Here is a 19,481-nt window from a genome sequence, read left to right as displayed (position 1 = left end):
CCACCACAAAGCATACAAATTAACATTTTAAAAAGGGTGCTATTACAGGTTAAACAAAGCAAATGCTTATATTTACGGTCTCATTTCAAACTTCTTTTAATATATGCAAATGGTGAGCTTCTTTGTACACAGAAATACAACAAGCGGTGAACTACTTTCCAAGAGATTAAATAACATCAAGTATTGAATTTTCTTTGCTGAATCTTTTTTCTTCTAATGTAAGCTTATTTTGAGAAGGTACGTTTATTTTGGAGAAATGGTAAAATGTATTACATAGCTAAGCAACAATTCTTTTGTAAATGTTTATATTTTAAAGAGAACCAGTCATCTCCTAAATGTGCATTACTTTTAATTTTTATTACAAAATACTCGTTGCATAAGACATATTCTTTCCTTTAGAGCATCTCAGTTTTCCCTGCTGCATTTCTGCCAATAAGCAAATTAGAGGTGAATCAGGTACACTGACATTGGAAGGCACCTGCTTCTCTCCCTCCCCCTAACTTGTTTACAGAAATTTCACAGTATCTATAGGCAAGTTACAGCTGGGAGTATGCACAGCATAACAGTCTATCAGTAGCAGTCAAATACTCCATATGAAGCTGTCAAAGTGTGCATGTTTTTCCATACAGACTCGTGCACTGTCCTCAGAATACATCATTGGGAATGCAACTGACAATATGCCTTTTATGCTCAGTCAGTGAGCTAACAGGTCTTATTGGCATTGGCCCCAAAGGTAGCTTATGACTGCCTGTCACAGGTGTAAACAAGTTGGCCTGAAGTTATCATTGCTCACAAGTATCTGCTGCCTTTCAATGCAATGTCAAGTGTAGCAGTTACAGCGAAGGGAGTAGTATGATGTGATTTGGACAAGTACAAAAGAACCAACAAAAAGGCTGCAAACAAGGGGAACTTTATCATTAAAATTCTGGTAGGCAAACGGGTAATAAGTTGGTTGCCTTGTATGCCAGATTGAAATTAATCTGAATGGTGACAGGTTCTCTTTAAAGCTACTTCCTTTTGTTCAGCATTTTGTTTTGGCTTAATGAAACATTCTCTTACCATTTGTCTGGTTTGTCCGTGGTTAGGAATACCTAACAAACATGAAAGAGAATAGATCTGGTAAGACACTGTATTTGGATCATAACAAAAATAAAACGTACATGAAAGTCTACTGATTTCTTAAAAATCTGTCCACACACATTGTCAAAACATAAATGTTAAAAAAGCAAAATCTTCAGCAAGCTTCTGCACATATTTACTTAAGTAATACCACAGCAATGTGCAAAAACTGGCAAACAAAGATGTATGTCAAATGGGATTTCAAGGAGGAAAAAAAATCCTACTAAATGAACGTAATGCAGTATTAAACCCAAAACGTTAATATATTGCAGCTTATTAATCATTAGATGTGGTGTCAGTTTTCTTTTTTAGTTTTTTTCCCCCTCTGTTTTCACCTGTGCTCTGCCCAGTAACACACCTCCTTTATTAGGGTGCCTATACTCTGGATGAAGCAGCAACAGAGACATCTTTGGACAGCAGCATTGTCAGTCTGGGTGAAGGGAGTGTTAAGCCTCGCACACACGATCGGACTTCCATCAGACTTTTCTGTGGATTTTTGTCCGAAGGGGCGTTGGCCGTGAACTTGTTCTGCATACACACGGCAGAACTTTTTCAGCCAACATTCCCCAAATCACGTGGTTTTTCAGCTCTTTATCGCCACCCTTTGGGCAACTTCTGCTATTGTTGTCTGATCTTTAGCATTGGTTCTGAGAATGCATGTTTGTGCTTTGGACTTTAGTCCAATGGACTTGTGTACACACGATCAGATTATCCTCCATCGGACATTTGTTGGCGGAAAGTTTGAGAGCATGCACAGCGAACATTCGTCCATTGAAAAACCAACAACAAATGTCCGTTGGAGCATACAGACGGTCGGATTGTCCAATGAAACAGGTCTGTCGGACCGTTGTCGAAAGGTCCGATCGTGTGTATGGGCCTTTAGATGTACTTTGGAGATTTAGATGCACTAAACAAACTGCAGTCAAACTCCAGCTAACACTTTTTAAGCAGCTAACAGCAACAGTTTTGTTCCTTTTTGGATAAATGTTTTACATAAATAAAAGCTGACCAATTGTAAGCACCTCTTTTAGCGGTAAATGGTTACTCTCAACCCTCTACCTGCTACATTTGCAGAACACCTTGTTCTGTTGAAAAACAACAGACTTACTGACAGGACCACCAGGTGAAGAAGAAAGCAAGCCTAAAAAAGAAAATTAATGCAGCCATCACATCTAAAAATTGGTAACCTGCAATGTGTTTGCTTTTGGGTTTTATACTGCTTCAACATGCTGTCCATAAAACTAGGGTAAACATCACTGACAGGGTGATTAATGACATAAGAAACAGGCTAGATCTATAATTTTGATCCTGTTAAACTCAGAAACTACAATACGTGCGGACGTGTAATAATGAAATAGGTGTCCACAACATGCAAGGTGTTCTTTTTTTCCCACGACAATCTCAAGATCACTTTTTACCAAAACTAAATCAGGCTTATGTATGTTAACTGTAAAGTGTTTTCAGCTGAACTTCATGGTTATGTAGAAAATCTGGATGTTTCACTAAACTATTTGGCATTGAAAATGTAAGAACTGTATTTATTCAACATCTGGTGTGTATAAAATATTGCGTTTATTTTAACCAGAATATCAAATATAGACACATTTGGAAAAATAAATCGTACCATGTAAGGGCAGCATACCAGAGTGTAATGCAGCAAATTTACAGTAAAAAAATCTAAATATAATTCAGTTATGTATTCAAGTGGTAGTAAACTCCCTCTGTTGTTTTGTACCTACAGATAAGTCTATAATAAGGCTTACCTTGAGGTACAGTAAATATCTTCTAAACGTGCACCATTTGGGAGATAGTTACATGTGCAGCAGCCGGTGACGCCACCGGCGTATGTGCACTGCCACTCATAATAGACGGCATTGAGAGAGCTGTGCTGCGGGCGTGACTCCTGCGCCCATGGGCAGAAGTGACATCATCACGGATCACCCATTTAAACGTCCGCAAACCCCCGAAGGAAGACAGGATTAATTTGGATTCACTGTCAGCGGTGATGAATCAGTTTCTTAGGCAAGTCTGTCCTAATGTGCTAGTATGTAGTGCAAACTAGCACATTATGACATGAGCCTGCTGGGGGATCATTTGCTTTTTTTTTAATGCAGTTTATTACCACTTTCACTAAATGATGATGAAGCTGTGATAAAGCTTTACTACTTAATTACAATGCAGGAAATTGATGTCACCAACCTAGTTACGCTGTCTGGTAGGCGTGCCTGGGTCACAAAACTAGCTGAACAGAAAAACAAATTTTAATATAACTAATGTTTATGTATCTAATCTGTGCATTTTAGAGATAAATACATTTCTGTACAAATTACATATTTATTTAGAATGAATCCTATAGTCATCTTACACTGTTCATTCGTTTTCCCTACTGACAAGCAAGGAAATATTTAAATAAACAAATTTTTGCATTTGAAAAGTCATGCTACTGTGCATGTACATGTGTGGAAAAAAAAGAAAAAGCATTTAACTGCCAAATTAACCACCCACAGTGAAAACGTGCTGCTGTGAGAAAACGCACGAATGGCACCCCCACGCATGTAAAATTGCAGTGTGTGTGCAATCAAAAAAATTCCCTGCGGCCCGCGTTTTGAAAAAGGTGCATGCACCCTTTTCTGCGGGAAACGCAGGAATGGCAGCCCATTAAAATTAATGGGCTGCCGTGCCTGCGCAAACGCGTTCCGCATAAAGGCATAAATGTGAACCTAGGGTAAAAAATTATCAAGTTCCATTTTAGGCTCTCATGTAAATAATTGATAGAAGGAAAGTACTGAATATAGTACTGAATATAGCTTTCACGGAAAAAGAAAAACTGCGCTGTTTATCTAAAAAACTTGAAGCTGCGGTTCAAAATGTTATACACCACACAAAGATAAAGCAAAAAAAAGGAGCTGCGCTAACAGAATAATGATATCATGAAAAATGATATGAGGTAATATTCCATATCCTCACAAAGTGAGCAGAGGGTATGCGACAAGTGGGATTGTGAGATAGAAAAAATCCTTAGAAGTGAAAAAGCAACAATATGTCAGTGGAGAAAAATTAAGTGAAAAGATATTAATGTGATATCAATGAATACATTAATAATGATGTGATATCAATAAATAAATAAATGCTAGCACTCAAATGAATAAATGTTACCACCTAAATAAAAATGTTAAACTCTGTGAAAAACTAAACAACTCATGTGACTGAATAACCAAAAGTCCATATGTGATAATAGTGATTATGCATAATCAATCAAGGATCGCAACATGCATTAAAAATGAAATTACAAAAGTCCATGCAAATTGACTGGTGACTCTTCTATGATGATACAACACAGGACCTCCCAGGAAAAGTGACAAGTAGAAAATGCCTCCACCACAGCAAACACTGCCGCTTACCGGAACACGGTGGTCCCTTATTACAGGGGACCACACTGAGCAGATGGCTATTACCCCAGCCCGGGATCTCTGTGGCACGTAATAAACTCTTCAGCCTCAATAGTGATGGTCTGCAGGTAAGTCAAATCAGGCCCGGTATTGAAATCCCCATAAAACGAGAGGCTCACATAGTGTAAAACCCTTTACATTTATTCAAGTATTAGAGACGAATGGACACTTACGGTTAAGCAGATAAAAACAGATATAAAAAAATTGAGCCATCCGGCCTCGAATACAGCCCGTGGCTTCCGGGACTAAGCATATAGCGGTAACGTCAGTACGTCGCTCCTCCTCCCTACGCGTTTCGTCATCAACAGGACGTCGTCACGGGGCCTGTTGATGACGAAACGTGTAGGCTGAGGAGTTCGTTACGTGTCAGAGATCCCGGGCTGGGGTAATAGCCATCTGCTCAGTGTGGTCCCCTGTAATAAAGGACCACTGTGTTCCGGTAAGCGGCAGTGTTTGCTGTGGTGGAGGCATTTTCTACTTGTCACTTTTCCAGGGAGGTCCTGTGTTGTATCCCCATAGAAGAGTCACCAGTCAATTTGCATGGACTTTTGTCATTTCATTTTTAATGCACGTTGCGATCCTTGATGGATTCTGTATGATCACTATTATCACATATGGACTTTTGTTTATTCAGTCACATGAGTTGTTTAGTTTTTCACAGAGTTTAACATTTTTATTTAGGTGGTAACATTTATTCATTTGAGTGCTAGCATTTATTTATTGATATCACATCATTATTAATTTATTCATTGATATCACATTAATATCTTTTCACTTAATTTTTCTTCACTGGCATATTTTTGTTTTTTCACTTACTTCTAAGGATTTTTTCTATCTCACAATCCCTCTGTTGTAGCATACCCTCTGCTCACCTTGTGAGGATATGGAATATTATGTCATATCATTATTCAGGTAGTGCAGCTCCTTTTTTTTGCAATATAGCTTTCATTCTTAGGAAGTTAATGGTTTTAGTTTAAACGCTGAATATATACTATATATATATATATATATATATATATATATATATATATATATATATATATATATATATATATATATAAAATCCACATTTGCATGAATAAAAATGTGCATTTATATTTGTTTTGCATATGAGGCTGCAAAGGATTGTGAGTGCAATGCACTGCCTCTTTGCAGACCCTTCCTCCAGCTCCATACCAAGGTACAGACTTTCAGGTATGGAGTTGAAAGAAGTATCAGTGGACTACAGGTGCCGTGATCACCACACTTGTGTTCCATTGATAGCTACAAGTCTTTGTGCGCAGGCGACAAACAGGATCTGTAGTTTGATAATTTACAGATCTCTGTGAATGAATGATGTGGCTGTGTGAGCAAAGCTACACACAGCCACACAAAATTCAAAAAGTTACAGCAGTAACTGTCGGGGGGAAGAATGCTGGATGGAAGGAAGGAAGGAGGGGGGTGGGGGGTGCGGATTGGCACTATGTTACACCCAACATATGGTATAAAAGGTAGACTTGGCTTTTAAAGCGGAATTAAACTCCACCATAGCTCTTTTTTTTAAATGGACCTCCAGGAGGTTAACGCCATAATGTGCACAGCATATTAGCACATTTATGGCAGACTTACCTGTAACACAAAGCCTTCTAGCCCTGTTGGCACTCGGCCGCTTCCATCGTTTCCAAGTCTACCTTTCTGGTTCGTTTTGTTTGGTCGCTTGAATGGGTGGGCCAGGATGATGTTAATCCCAAGCATGCGCATGGGAGTAATTTCATTATGATACAAAGCTGTGCTGTAAATGTACTTTGAGCTGTGCATGTGTTGCTCAGTGTACATTACCGCTGACAGGCTAGGAGAAGCATTTTTGACAGAAGAGACCAATAGGGTCTCTTCTGTCATAAAAACCCTGCTTGTCAGCGGTTTAAAAAAAAAATTAATTTAATTCCACTTTAAAGCATAACTTCAGTAATTTTTTCATCTTTCCATCTAGTAAATCTTCTGCCCTTGTTGTTTTAACTTTGGATAGTAAAACATTTTTTTATGCCAGTAAATACCTTTTTCAGCCCACTTCCTGTTTCTTGTCTGGTCATTAGCTTAGGCTTATGACATCATGCACAGCTCTCCCTCTCACTCTCGTGAGAGTTTGCCAGGAAGGAAGGGGGAGGGGATGAGTCATGAGAGGGCCAATGAGATCTGCAGAGCTGGATGTGTGTGTCTGTGTAAATCTAGGAAGTGAACAGGCAGCAGCTTCAGCTGTCCACAGTTAAAATGGTTGCAGCCAGACTTTTCAAAGTGAGCAAAGTCCTAAACCCTCATCTGGAGTATGGAGTTCAGTTTTGGTCTCCTGTTCACAAAAAGGATATTGGGGAACTGGAGAAAGCACAGAGAAGAGCAAGCAAACTGATAAGGGGCATGGAGGAGCTCAGCTATGAGGGAAGATTAGAGGAACTAAATGTATTCTCTCTTGAGAAGAGGAGATTAAGGGGGATATGATCAACATCTATAAATACATAAGCGGTCCATATAATGAACTTGGTGTTGAGTTATTCACTTTGAGGTCATCACGGAGGACAAGGGGGCACTCTTTATGGCTAGTGGAAAAGAGATTTAATCTCCAAATAGGGAAAGGTTTCTTCACAGTAAGAGCTGTGAAAATGTGGAATACACTCCCTCAAGAGCTGGTTCTGGCCAGCTCAGTAGATTGCTGGGGTGTTTTTTTGGTGTGGGGGAGCATTGTTGCTGGGGGGAGACAGTCTATTGTTGTGTATGGGATCTATTGTTGCTGAGGGAGGTCTATTGTTTCGGTGGGGTCAACTGTTGCTGGGGTGGGGTCTATTGTTGCTCGCAGGGATTCTATTTTACTGTCTTATTATCATTAACAAATTCTGTTATCATTAACAAATCAATTAGTAGTACAAAATGATACTTGGTTCTGTATTCTCTAAAAGGGGCAGTACTGGGAGGTATGTAGAAGGTATGTAGAAGGTGGAACCAAGGGACATTGCTCAGAGGTGAGTAGGGGGCAGAAACGACGGCCGACTCAGAAGGCAGGAGTTCCTGCACCTATTCCCTGAGAAAAAAAGCCCTGCTAACATTTATAGGTAAAGTTGATCCAGGGAATATTCGATTGCCTCTTGGGGAATAAGGAAGGATTTTTTTTCGCCTGCTGGAGCAAATTGGTTCATGCTTTGCTGGGTTTTTTTTGCCTTTCTCTGGATGAACTGTGGGTATAGGATTGTATGATTTTCTTCAAGGATTTGTTTTCCTTTTTATTGATTGTACTAAACAGATTTGTGTCTTTTTTCAACCAGACTAACTACATAATCAAAACCGCCATAGTGGCTCCAAACACAAAAAATGAATATGTAGTACAAAGCTGTACATTTTTCTGTCAATTACGCATCTGAAAAAATCTCATAGATTGTCAATAAAGAAGTACATTTTTAAATGAATGGACCAAACACTCCTGAAGGTGTTTGTGTAAGCATGAATAAAACATATTAGAATTATGGTCAAGAGATTTGATTTCCATTTCTTGTCACAATCAGATAAATTCTACTAAATGATCACCATTATAGGGGATATGTACTCAGATGCAAATAAATAGGAATTATATAAAGCCACGTGAATGATACGGTTTATGAAGCATGAATTGGACACTTTCCCCCCTGAAACCAATGTATAATAACATCACAGCTGTGGCACTGTGATTACTTGTAACATACCAACCACAATCATGTCAAAAGATGCGGTTGCGTATCATATAATACTCCTTTAGGAGGATGCTGGAAAACCATTCAATATCACAAGCCCCTAGATGTATCATATTCAGGACAGCATTTGCACAGTTTTGGATAGTGATACACATTGCATAACTTTATTAAATGGTAAACTGTGTGCAGTGCCTTTATAGATCAAATGCTTCATTGTGCAATTGATCATGTGAAAGGCAAAAGGTTATACATAGCATCATATTTTTTGTGACACCACCTCCACATAGGGGAATATATGTAATGATGAGAACAATCTCCTAATTGTGTCTATATCAAATATAAAGTCAATGAACAAAGTCTTCAAAAGAGACCACTCTCACCATTTTAAGATGTCCATGTAAGTAGATAATACAACCTCTCAAAGTTTTCTGATGCAACAACTGAAAAGACAGTATCACCAGGGAAACCACATGGAAATTAAGTCACAAGACCCTGACTTGTTTTGCTAACAGGCTTCCTCAGAGGGAATGGAATCAAAAGTCATGTTCTTTCTGCCTAATAAAGGCTGGATCAATGCTGGTGGAACACATGTGCTTTTTTCACAGAGGAACCCAAATTAAAATTTGTGTATACTTTGCATTCCTGTGTGAAATACACATATAATTAGTCCGGAAATCTCATTGAAATTTGCCTGGAAGAGAGATCAGGGGCTTTGTAACATAGATCAGGAAATAGTCTACATAAGCCAACATTTTAAATTCTCCAGCACCACTTATTATTCCTGATGTGTCTATTTCCTATTTTGAGTAGAAAGATTTCCATTACTAGGACATCCCAGGTTGTGTACCCTTTTTTATGAAAATTGGTTTGGACTATGTCCCATTTAGCTTTCTTTTAATGCTTGGAGTTGTGTAGAGAGAAATGATTTGACCTAAAATTGCTATTGAGAAATTAAAGTGTTTTCAATAGAAAAGAACAATTTATCTGGCTAAGGCCTGGTTCACACCTATGCATTTTTAGTGTGTTTTCATTTCTGCAGAAACACGCTACAGTCCATTTAACATGCTTTCCTATAGGTCACGTTCACATCTTTGCATTTTATGGAAAGAGCCAGGGACTTTTTTCTGGTTTTTGGTTCCATGGATCAAAAAGGTGTATTAAGAAATGCAAAAAAAACAAGGAGAGAGGCGCCTCTGGGTGCAGACGTTTTTAACAAGCTTTAATACACATAAATTAGTCAAACTCACATTTTAGCAGAAAGTGATAGGCATAAAAGTATAGACATGGTTATGTCACGGTGGCGATCCTGAGTCCTGGGCCTTGTAGTTCTTCTGTCAAAACAGTCTGGTCAGAGAGGTGTTCGGCGTTAAGATGGTTATGCCGGCTCCGGAACACAAACTCGGGACGAGGCGTTGCGCAGGGAACAGCAGGCTGCAGGGGATGAAGTCACCAGTAGTGGACGTCATCAACAAGCATGTTGATAAGGGAATGTGGCTTGCCAGTACAACGCAGCGCGCCTACTCAAGAAACGCGCCCACTACTGGTGACGTCATTTCCTGCAGCCTGCTGTTCCCTGCGCCTCACGCCTCGTCTCGAGTTTGTCTTCCGGAGCCGGCATAACCATCTTAACGGGGACACCTCTCTGACCAGACTGTTTTGACAGGGGAACTACAAGGCCCAGGGCTCAGGATCGCCACCGTGACATAACCATGTCTATACTTTTATGCCTATCACTTTCTGCTGAAATGTTTGACTAATTTACGTATTAAAGCTTGTTAAAAACATCTGCCCCCAGAGGCGCCTTTCTCCTTGTTTTTTTGCAGCTCCCTGGAACATGGTTTCTGTTCTAATATGATGGCAGACCTGCTTGCACTGGATATTTAACTCCTTCTCACCATCCATACATAGACTTATATAGACTGTGTATATAAAACAAAACGGACTGGTCACAGATCTATGATTGATCGCTTTACAGTTTTATTGCAGATTTTTATTCGTTTTTTTATGGTTTTACTTGTTGCGCATCCACTTGTTTTATTAGAAATGCAAAATGCATCTGGAATATGCAAACTGCATAGGTGTGAACCAGGCTTTAAAGCTTTTTACCCCTCTGCTGCAACTAACAATGATTCATGTTTTCTGCTTTTATGCATTCCTGCATTTTATAAGTCTTAAATAGTGTACATTGGGAGGGAATTTTTCAAAACTGAAGCAGGCAGAATTTGGAGCAGTTGTGCATGGCAATCAGCTTCTATCTTCAGCCTGTTCAGTTAAGCTTTGAATATGAAAGATAAAAGCTGACTGGTTGCCTTGTACAACTGTACCAGATTCCATTCTGGATGGGGTTAAAGAGCGAGAGGGAAGGGGTAGGGTAGTAATGGGTGGGTGAGTCACTAGGGGTATACAGGCCACTTTGGAACACCAAATTATACATCAGGGATTAAATTTAGTGTTGGGAGGAGCGATTTGCTCACATTGTTTAGTATTGTGGATCTCTTTTGAAGAAAACTCAAACCTTGTGTGCTTAAGGATGCTATTCTTAGTTCTTCCATTGTTTATGTACCAAGAAAAAAAACAAATATTGTATTTTTAAACCCACATGGATCAGCAAGGAAAATTGGATCAAAAGCATGGTAAAGCTGACCATAAAAGGGCTTGTGTTTTCTCGCCAGCTGGCTAAACATAAAAATCTGAGCTAATTTCCCCATCCACACATTTTGAGGTGAATGGGGAAATCCTCCCTTCTGTGTTGTATTCTGATAGCAGGACTCCCCACCATCAGAATACATTGATCAGCCCTGCAACCCACTGACTGCATGCGCTGGTTGAGCAGAAATTTCCAACAAGTCCGTTCATGAAAAGTCGATCGAATTTCAATCCATGTATGGCCAGCTTTAGTAAAGTTGAATGAAAGAGTTAAAACATCTATATACTAGCTCTGCCAGCTTGTAGTCCAACAAAGATTTGTGAAAAATGATTCACAGATACACGTAAAAAAATAATAATAGTGTACCATTTCCAAATAAAGCAACTATGGGGGTATGGTGTCCAGGCCATCTGCTATTTTTATAATATAAAGTGTTACCTGCCTATACTGTATAGCAGCCTTTTATAACCAGGGTGCCCAGGCACCCTGGGATGCCTTGAGGTTTCTTCAGGGGTGCCTTGGCAAAATGCCTAAAAATTTCCCAAAAATGTATACAAGACAGCAGGTGGATCAAGTCTGCCTTTTAGTTACACAAAGTTAGTTTTTTATTGTGCACCATTTAAACCTGATCCTAACAACCAGTGGTGTCAGTGTTGAAAAGAAGGGTGTTGATCGCCTGCACAGCATCCTTGTTTGACCCACCTCTGCCCCTCTCCGTCAGCACTGGGGTCCCATTAGCTGAGTGATGGAGAGAAACTGAGGGAGAGAAGAAACACTGGAATACTAGTCGGTACTAGTGTGCAAAAGTGTATTTGCTTTAGAAGAATAAATCACCTCTAATGTTGGGTGTCCTACGTGTGTCAATACTGCTGCATTATGTAAAACTTAAAAATAGTTTTTTTACATTTTAGAATGGGGTGCTTGGAGACTGTCCAGAATTTTAAAGGGTGCCTTGAGATTGTCCAGAATTTTAAAGGGTGCCTTGACTGAAAAAAGAGTTGAGAAACACTGCTGTATAGAACCAGCAGGGGTGTATTTCTGATTTCATATACATCTTAACCTACATATAAATAATTTTAGAACAATGTAATGATATTAAACATATTATATGTATAAAATATATAAGGAAATATTTCTGCTTTTGCAGGAAAACCCCACTATTTGTTATGTGTTCCTAATCACAAAGTATACCGTAGCAAAACATAAAAATGTTTTAGATGTTTCTCAGGAGAAGGTCTTGAGTCTGACTACAAAGATTTCTGAACAATGTGATAGTGAGTCTGCCCTAAGGACAGGCTGAATCTCCCCTCCTTAGCATAGAATGCAAGAAGACTAGCTACTAACACCTTCAACCCTGTGTTAAGCTGCCCATACATGAATCAAAATTCAGCTGGTTCAGCAGGGACCAGACACATTTTAATCAATGTATAGGCACTGTAATTAACCACTTCCCAACTGGCACCCATACATATACTGCGGCAGGTTTGCTCTCCTGCACAAATCACCGTATATGTACAGCGGCTCCTTTAAGCGCCATAGCAGGCGCGCGCGCTGCATGGCGGGGGACCCGCGGGGGATGCGCATGGCTGGGAGCCAGAACGGGGATTTGTGTGTATAAACACATAAATCCCTGTTCTGACAGGGGTGGAGAGACAGATCAGCTGTTCCTATTAAGTAGGAAAAGCAATCTGGCTCCTCCTCTAGTCAGTCACATCCCTTTCACAGTTATAAACACAACTGGAGAACACACTTAACCCCTTGATCGCTCCCTAGTGTTAACCCCTTCCCTGCTAGTGAGAAAAATGCCATAAATCTATTCCCTATTTTGTAGACGCTATAACTTTTGCGCAAACCAATCAATATACGCTTATTGCAATTTTTTTTAACCAAAAATATGTAGAAGAATACATATTGGCCTAAACTGATGAAGAAATTTGTTTTTTTTTTTTTTTAATTTTGGGGGATATTTATTATAGCAAAAAGTAACAAATTGTTTTTTTTTTAAAAAAATTGTCGCTCTTTTTTTGTTTATAGAGCAAAAAAAAAAACAAAAAAATGTAGAGATGAGCTCTTTTTGTGGTAAAAAAAAGGACATCAATTTTCTTTGGGTACAATGTCGCACGGCCGTGCAATTGTCAGTTAAAGCGACACAGTGCCGTATCACAAAAAATGGCCTGGTCATTAAGGGGGCAAATCCTTCCGGGGCTGAAGTGGTTATACAGACGTTGATCTACTGATCAGTAATGCAGCAGTGAGAAAGTCTCCCTGCAGTCTGATTACAAACAAACAGCAGGGGAGGATTCCCCCACCAACCTTGATGGTGGAATCAGGTCAGTTTTTCTCATTCAATGTAATGCAAAAGAAAAAGAACTGACTCATCAGTGGCCAGCTTTATGACAGACAGTGTTCCAATCTAGTTTGCAACTGATAATTAAGATTTGCCTGCACAATAGAGAGAGGGTTTATTACCACAAGAACAGCTCCCCAACAGCCTCCTAGATAGAGAACTAGTAGGATTTTACAGTTTTGGAGATTCCACAAAAGAACAACTAGAAAAAGTAAGCTGCAAGTTTTTTTTTTTTTGTTATGCTATGTGGATGGGAACATGTAACAAATAGTGGAGACACGTGTTAAGGTGTATATTGTATTCATTTTAATATTACTTTAAATTTAATATACGGTACACTAAAAAAACTGTTTTCATATAAATATAAAACAATAAGAAAATAAGAAATGTCGCTTGCAGTTAGTTTGTGGATTTTGAAAAGAAAGCTGAAACAGCACATCTTCATTCAAGCTCCTAAGGTAAAGAAAAATGAAAATTGCACAGCAGCAACAAAGAAGGATAATTCAACAGAGCAAAAATGATGGTTTCAAAATAGGATCAAATGTGCATTCCAAAATGTTGCAGGGGTTTAATGTGTGTTCCTATCTCCAGTTCCACTCTAAAGCCTCGTACACACGGTACCATTGTTGGCCAACTGAGCGTCTGATTTTTGTCAAAAGGGCGTGTGCCAGGATCTTGTCTTGCATACTAACGGTACACAATTGTCATGCCACAACATGAACGTAGTGACGCACTACGAGGAATTTCAGCTCTTGAGCGCTACCCTTTCGGTCCCTTCTGCTAATTTCGTGTTTGGTGTGCATTGATTCTGAGCATGTGTGTTTGTACTTTTGACTTTTGTGTGACGGATTTGTGTACTGACCATACGAAAATCTGACGTCAAACCGTTGTTCGCTGAAAATGTACTAGCCTGCCATCCAACATTTGTTGGCTGAAAATTGGACAATTGTCAAAAGAAGCGTACTAACGGTAAGATTTTTATTTCAATCATTTTTATTGAATAATTAAAAGATAGTGTTACAAAGGATTACACATTTAACTTTCTGTTGTGACAATAGGACAAAATAATTCACAAAACAATTTCCATTCACATCTATTTCCTTCTCCGCTGTGCATATAAATAGGTAACTCTTGCCCCTATAGAATTATTTGACCCTGCTCCTCGAGGACATGGGTCTGAACTAAAGGGGTCGCTGGGTGAAGGAGCCCACCCCCAGACACCCCTATGGGAACACACTGTGCCTGGAGAAGGGATGAGCCCCCCCCAACTCCGTCACCCCTCCACCACTAAAGCAGAAGATGTAGCATCAGGGGATAAGTACATTTAATGTAAAACAACAAATAAAAGGAAAAATGAAAAAATAAAGATGTAGCTTGTAGCTATCTAAGTAGTTAACAAGTAAGAGAGAAGGATCTCCAAGTGGACCAATTGGTTTCAAATTTAGATGTGTTACCAGCTCTATTCGCCAGAATTCTTTCGTATTCAGCTATCGTGTTTAGTTTAGCTGTTATATCCCTTACCCTGGGGATGCCTGTAGATTTCCATCTGTACATAATTAAAAAATAAAAAATACAGTGTGGCGCTAAAGTGAACTTGTTCCTCATTTGGGTCAGACCCACTGAAATATCAATCAGAGGGTAAAAACTCCCCTATGAGGTATTTAATCAAATAAAATTCTGTTCAAATCTTATAAAAAAGAAGCAGTGAAATTCCTAAGTACACCCCCCTGTAGTCTGCCTCATCGGATGTATATTATACTATATCCAATCAAGTATAACCAGACAGAAGGTAGATTGCAATACCCTAAAAGGGGGATATCTATATAGGGATTAATAGATGTGCTATCTAAAGAGAAAGATCCCCATAAGGGGGAAGTAAAAATAAGATAAAAAACGTGATATTTAAATTAAAATCCCGTGAGTGAACACAAAATATACTAAAACATGATCACAGCAGACATATATATCCGCTACAAACAAGTATCATATAAAATACGTGTGTTATATTGGTATATGAAAACATAAAAAATAAAAATTGTGAAAAATTCCTCCCAATATAAATGCAATGATATATAAATAATGTTCATAAACAAGCTAGACTTAAATCGGATGTGAGTCCCAATGTTGGACCTATGGAGGTACACCTAGATGCTTGGCTGCTTGAACTCCCTCCGAACAGCCAGGATGGTTCCCGTATACCAAAGTGATAAAGCTGAAACTGCGGATATAGGTATGTATAAAATACTCTTACCAAGAGTGGTGGACTCACCGGCCAGCGGCTTCGGAGTCAAGGTAAGCTTGTGATAACACGAACGGCAATAAGTGGAATGCTGCTTCATCTGTTAGTAGAGATGCTGGAAGGTGAGGGTCCCCACCAAACGATCCCCCACATTCAGGTATTCCATTCACTGTATAGCTCCTCCGATGGAAAAAATCAAAAGGAGAAACTCCACATAGCGTAAAACCGCTTCAGAAAAAACTTTAATGAAAGCTTTACAATAAAAAGGACACACTGGCTCATGGACCACACCAGAGACCAGGTATAGCAACGGTCTAATGGCCCATAGACAATAACAGAGGCCAGGAGACCAAAATTGATAAAATCGATAAAAAAGCACTTAATTTGGTTGTGGCATAATAGGCATATCTAACCGACGCGTTTCGTCTGCTAGGACTTCAACTGTTTCGTCCTAGCGGACGAAACGCGTCGGATTAGATATGCCTATTATGCCACAACCAAATTAAGCGCTTTTTTATCGATTTTATCAATTTTGGTCTCCTGGCCTCTGTTATTGTCTATGGGCCATTAGACCGTTGCTATACCTGGTCTCTGGTGTGGTCCATGAGCCAGTGTGTCCTTTTTATTGTAAAGCTTTCATTAAAGTTTTTTCTGAAGCGGTTTTACGCTATGTGGAGTTTCTCCTTTTGATTTTTTCCATCGGAGGAGCTATACAGTGAATGGAATACCTGAATGTGGGGGATCGTTTGGTGGGGACCCTCACCTTCCAGCATCTCTACTAACAGATGAAGCAGCATTCCACTTATTGCCGTTCGTGTTATCACAAGCTTACCTTGACTCCGAAGCCGCTGGCCGGTGAGTCCACCACTCTTGGTAAGAGTATTTTATACATACCTATATCCGCAGTTTCAGCTTTATCACTTTGGTATACGGGAACCATCCTGGCTGTTCGGAGGGAGTTCAAGCGGCCAAGCATCTAGGGGTACCTCCATAGGTCCAACATTGGGACTCACATCCGATTTAAGTCTAGCTTGTTTATGAACATTATTTATATATCATTGCATTTATATTGGGAGGAATTTTTCACAATTTTTATTTTTTATGTTTTCATATACCAATATAACACACGTATTTTATATGATACTTGTTTGTAGCGGATATATATGTCTGCTGTAATCATGTTTTAGTATATTTTGTGTTCACTCACGGGATTTTAATTTAAATATCACGTTTTTTATCTTATTTTTACTTCCCCCTTATGGGGATCTTTCTCTTTAGATAGCACATCTATTAATCCCTATATAGATATCCCCCCTTTTAGGGTATTGCAATCTACCTTCTGTCTGGTTATACTTGATTGGATATAGTATAATATACATCCGATGAGGCAGACTACAGGGGGGTGTACTTAGGAATTTCACTGCTTCTTTTTTATAAGATTTGAACAGAATTTTATTTGATTAAATACCTCATAGGGGAGTTTTTACCCTCTGATTGATATTTCAGTGGGTCTGACCCAAATGAGGAACAAGTTCACTTTAGCGCCACACTGTATTTTTTATTTTTGATTCACAATTTGTCTAGTTATTGTGTTGGCAGCTTTCTACACAATTTTTTGGGATTGGCGCAATATTATCAATTTTAATTTTAATCTGTACATAATTGCAGATCGTGCTGCCCATAGTATTTTGGTTGTTATAGGCCTAACATCAGTAGGGAGATTTGACACATTTATACTGAGGATGGCCTGTTCAATATTTGATTTAACATAAACACTTGTCACCTTTGTAATTAGTGTGAAAATTTCTCCCCAGAAAGTACGTAGATTGGCACAGGACCATACCATTTGTGTTAAGGTACCCACCTGTCCACATCCTCTCCAACATAGGTTCAAATTATCTTTTGAGAATTTAGAGACTCTATAGGGAGTAAAGTACCACCGCTGCGTATGTTTTTGGGCTAATTTGAACATATTGAGAATTGGTGGTTGCATTTGATTGCATTTCTCCATTGGAGTTCCGAGAACTCTTTCCCCATTTTAGTAATGGTGTATACTTAGTGAATATTTCCTAATGCTGCATACACAAGATCGGGATTTTGGTCGGAAAAAAGTATGATGGCTTTTCCGACGGGATTCCGCTCAAGCTTGTCTTGCATACACATGTTCACACCAAATTTCGACCGTCAAGAATGCAGTGACATACAACACGTACGACGGCACTAGAAATAGGAAGTTCAGTAGCCACTGCGCCACCCTTTGGGCTCCTTCTGCTAATCTTGCGTTTATCTCGTGTTAGTAGAAGTTTGGTGAGAGACGGTTCGCGCTTTTCAGCTTTCGTGCTTTTCAGTCCGTTACTGCTCTTCAGTTTGTGAGTGGGTTTGTATCTGGTTTTCAGCGCATGTAGTCAGTTCGTATCTGTTTTTCAGTGCGTTCTTGTCCGCTCGTTTCTGATTTTCAGCTCGCTCTTCACAGGCCTTGCTGTTTCTCAGTGCGTTCTGTTAGTTCGTTCTGACCAGCCGACCGTTTTGAAGCCATGTTGCGAGTACGTACTCATCGTAGAGTTCTTGCTATGCGGGTGCTTGGTGTTGGGGTTATTACTTTGACCCAAGTTCAGTCCATGAACAGGGTGGGGAGGAGTTCATGGACCAAGAATTGGTTGCTCCAGCGTGACCAATTCTGTCATATGCCTTTGCTGCGCGAGATCCAGGAGAATAACCCTGATTTCAGGAATTTTCTCCAGATGACGGACCCCGTTTTTCACCGTCTGTTGGCTTTGCTGTGCCCTTATAATACAAAGCAGGACACCTGCATGCGGAAAGCCATCACTCCGGAGCAGAGGCTAGTCGCCACTTTGCGGTACTTGGCGACAGGGAGAAGGCTCTGGGAATCATTATTCCAGAGACCTGTTCTGCCATCATTCAGGTCCTGCAGAAGGACTATTCTAGGGTAAGTTTTCTCCTTTAACATCACATTCTATGTATTTAATGTATGCTAATGTATTGTATTTCTTTCATCATTCCCTAATTACCATGATTGTAATATGCTGTGTTTGTCCTCTTTATCCTCATGCATGCTGGAAGTTTTTAATGCTTCTTTTTTGTCCTTCATGCATATTTGCCTTCACTAACCTCCCCAGCATGCTATCCTGGGCCCATATACACCTAGCCTAGTCACTTAACAATGCATTTGGTCAAATCTGATAAGTGGACCTTATATTTTTGTCTTTAAATACTCCTTAAAAAAATGTTTTATTTTGTTAAAAGAATGTTTGTGTCTAATCTGCTTGCAATGTTATGTGCAAAAGTACTAGTACTTGTAGTGCCAAGTGGTTTTTCTATTATTAAATAACACCCATTGTCACTGTAAACACCAACTTAATACAAAAACTGGTATTGCGCATTGAAAGAAGAAGCCACACATTGTTGAGTATAAATGTGCGTTGTTAAAAAATAACATCTTTGTTTTATAAATTTTTACCTTGAAAAAATTATTTTGGTACATAAACAGGCATGTTTCAAAACATAACATACACAACTCAGGAACTTTCAAAGTTCAACATTGAAAAACTGAAGACAATATCAGACATTATAGTGTCAAAAATGTCTTGATCTTACCTTCATCAGATAGGGTGATGTCCCCCTGTAAAAGCCAAATTTAGAAGATGCACACAAATTGGGAGTAAAAATGGGGATTTCACTCCTGATCCCATGCCTAATGTCAACATATGTTATCTCCCATCATGGGGGATCAATGGACGTGTTTTGGGGGTGCAACCCCTTCCTCTCACCTACTTGAGTTGCGAGGAAGGGGTTGCAACCACAAAACACGTACATTGATATCCCCTGATGGCAGATAGCACATGTTGACACACCATGTGCATCTTCCAAATTTAGCTTTTAAACTGTATAAAAAGGTTATTTAAATTTTCTTTGAAAAAAAAAAAATAGTATTTTTTTTTAATTTAGATTCTCCCTGATACTGTACATC

The 19,481-nt window shown here is 39.3% G+C and overlaps 1 protein-coding gene across 4 annotated transcripts in view; it reads right to left on the bottom strand.

The window, feature by feature from the left end:
- Positions 1 to 19,481, bottom strand: part of MTA1 (metastasis associated 1) — a 611,607-nt gene that overhangs the window by 73,234 nt on the left and 518,892 nt on the right. For 2 of the 4 annotated variants that reach the window (XM_073610308.1, XM_073610309.1), the window contains exon 18: positions 1,060 to 1,091. The exons of the other annotated variants lie outside the window; for them this stretch is intronic. In XM_073610308.1, the coding sequence (XP_073466409.1) occupies positions 1,060 to 1,091 (32 nt within the window). The remainder of the gene's footprint in view (positions 1 to 1,059; positions 1,092 to 19,481) is intronic. 4 annotated transcript variants of the gene reach the window in all.

The sequence above is a fragment of the Aquarana catesbeiana genome, linkage group LG13 (assembly GCF_042186555.1).
Source record: "Aquarana catesbeiana isolate 2022-GZ linkage group LG13, ASM4218655v1, whole genome shotgun sequence".
Lineage (NCBI taxonomy): Eukaryota > Metazoa > Chordata > Amphibia > Anura > Ranidae > Aquarana > Aquarana catesbeiana.
Note: the sequence above shows the minus strand (reverse complement) of the source record. Positions and strands in the feature narration are given on the sequence as shown.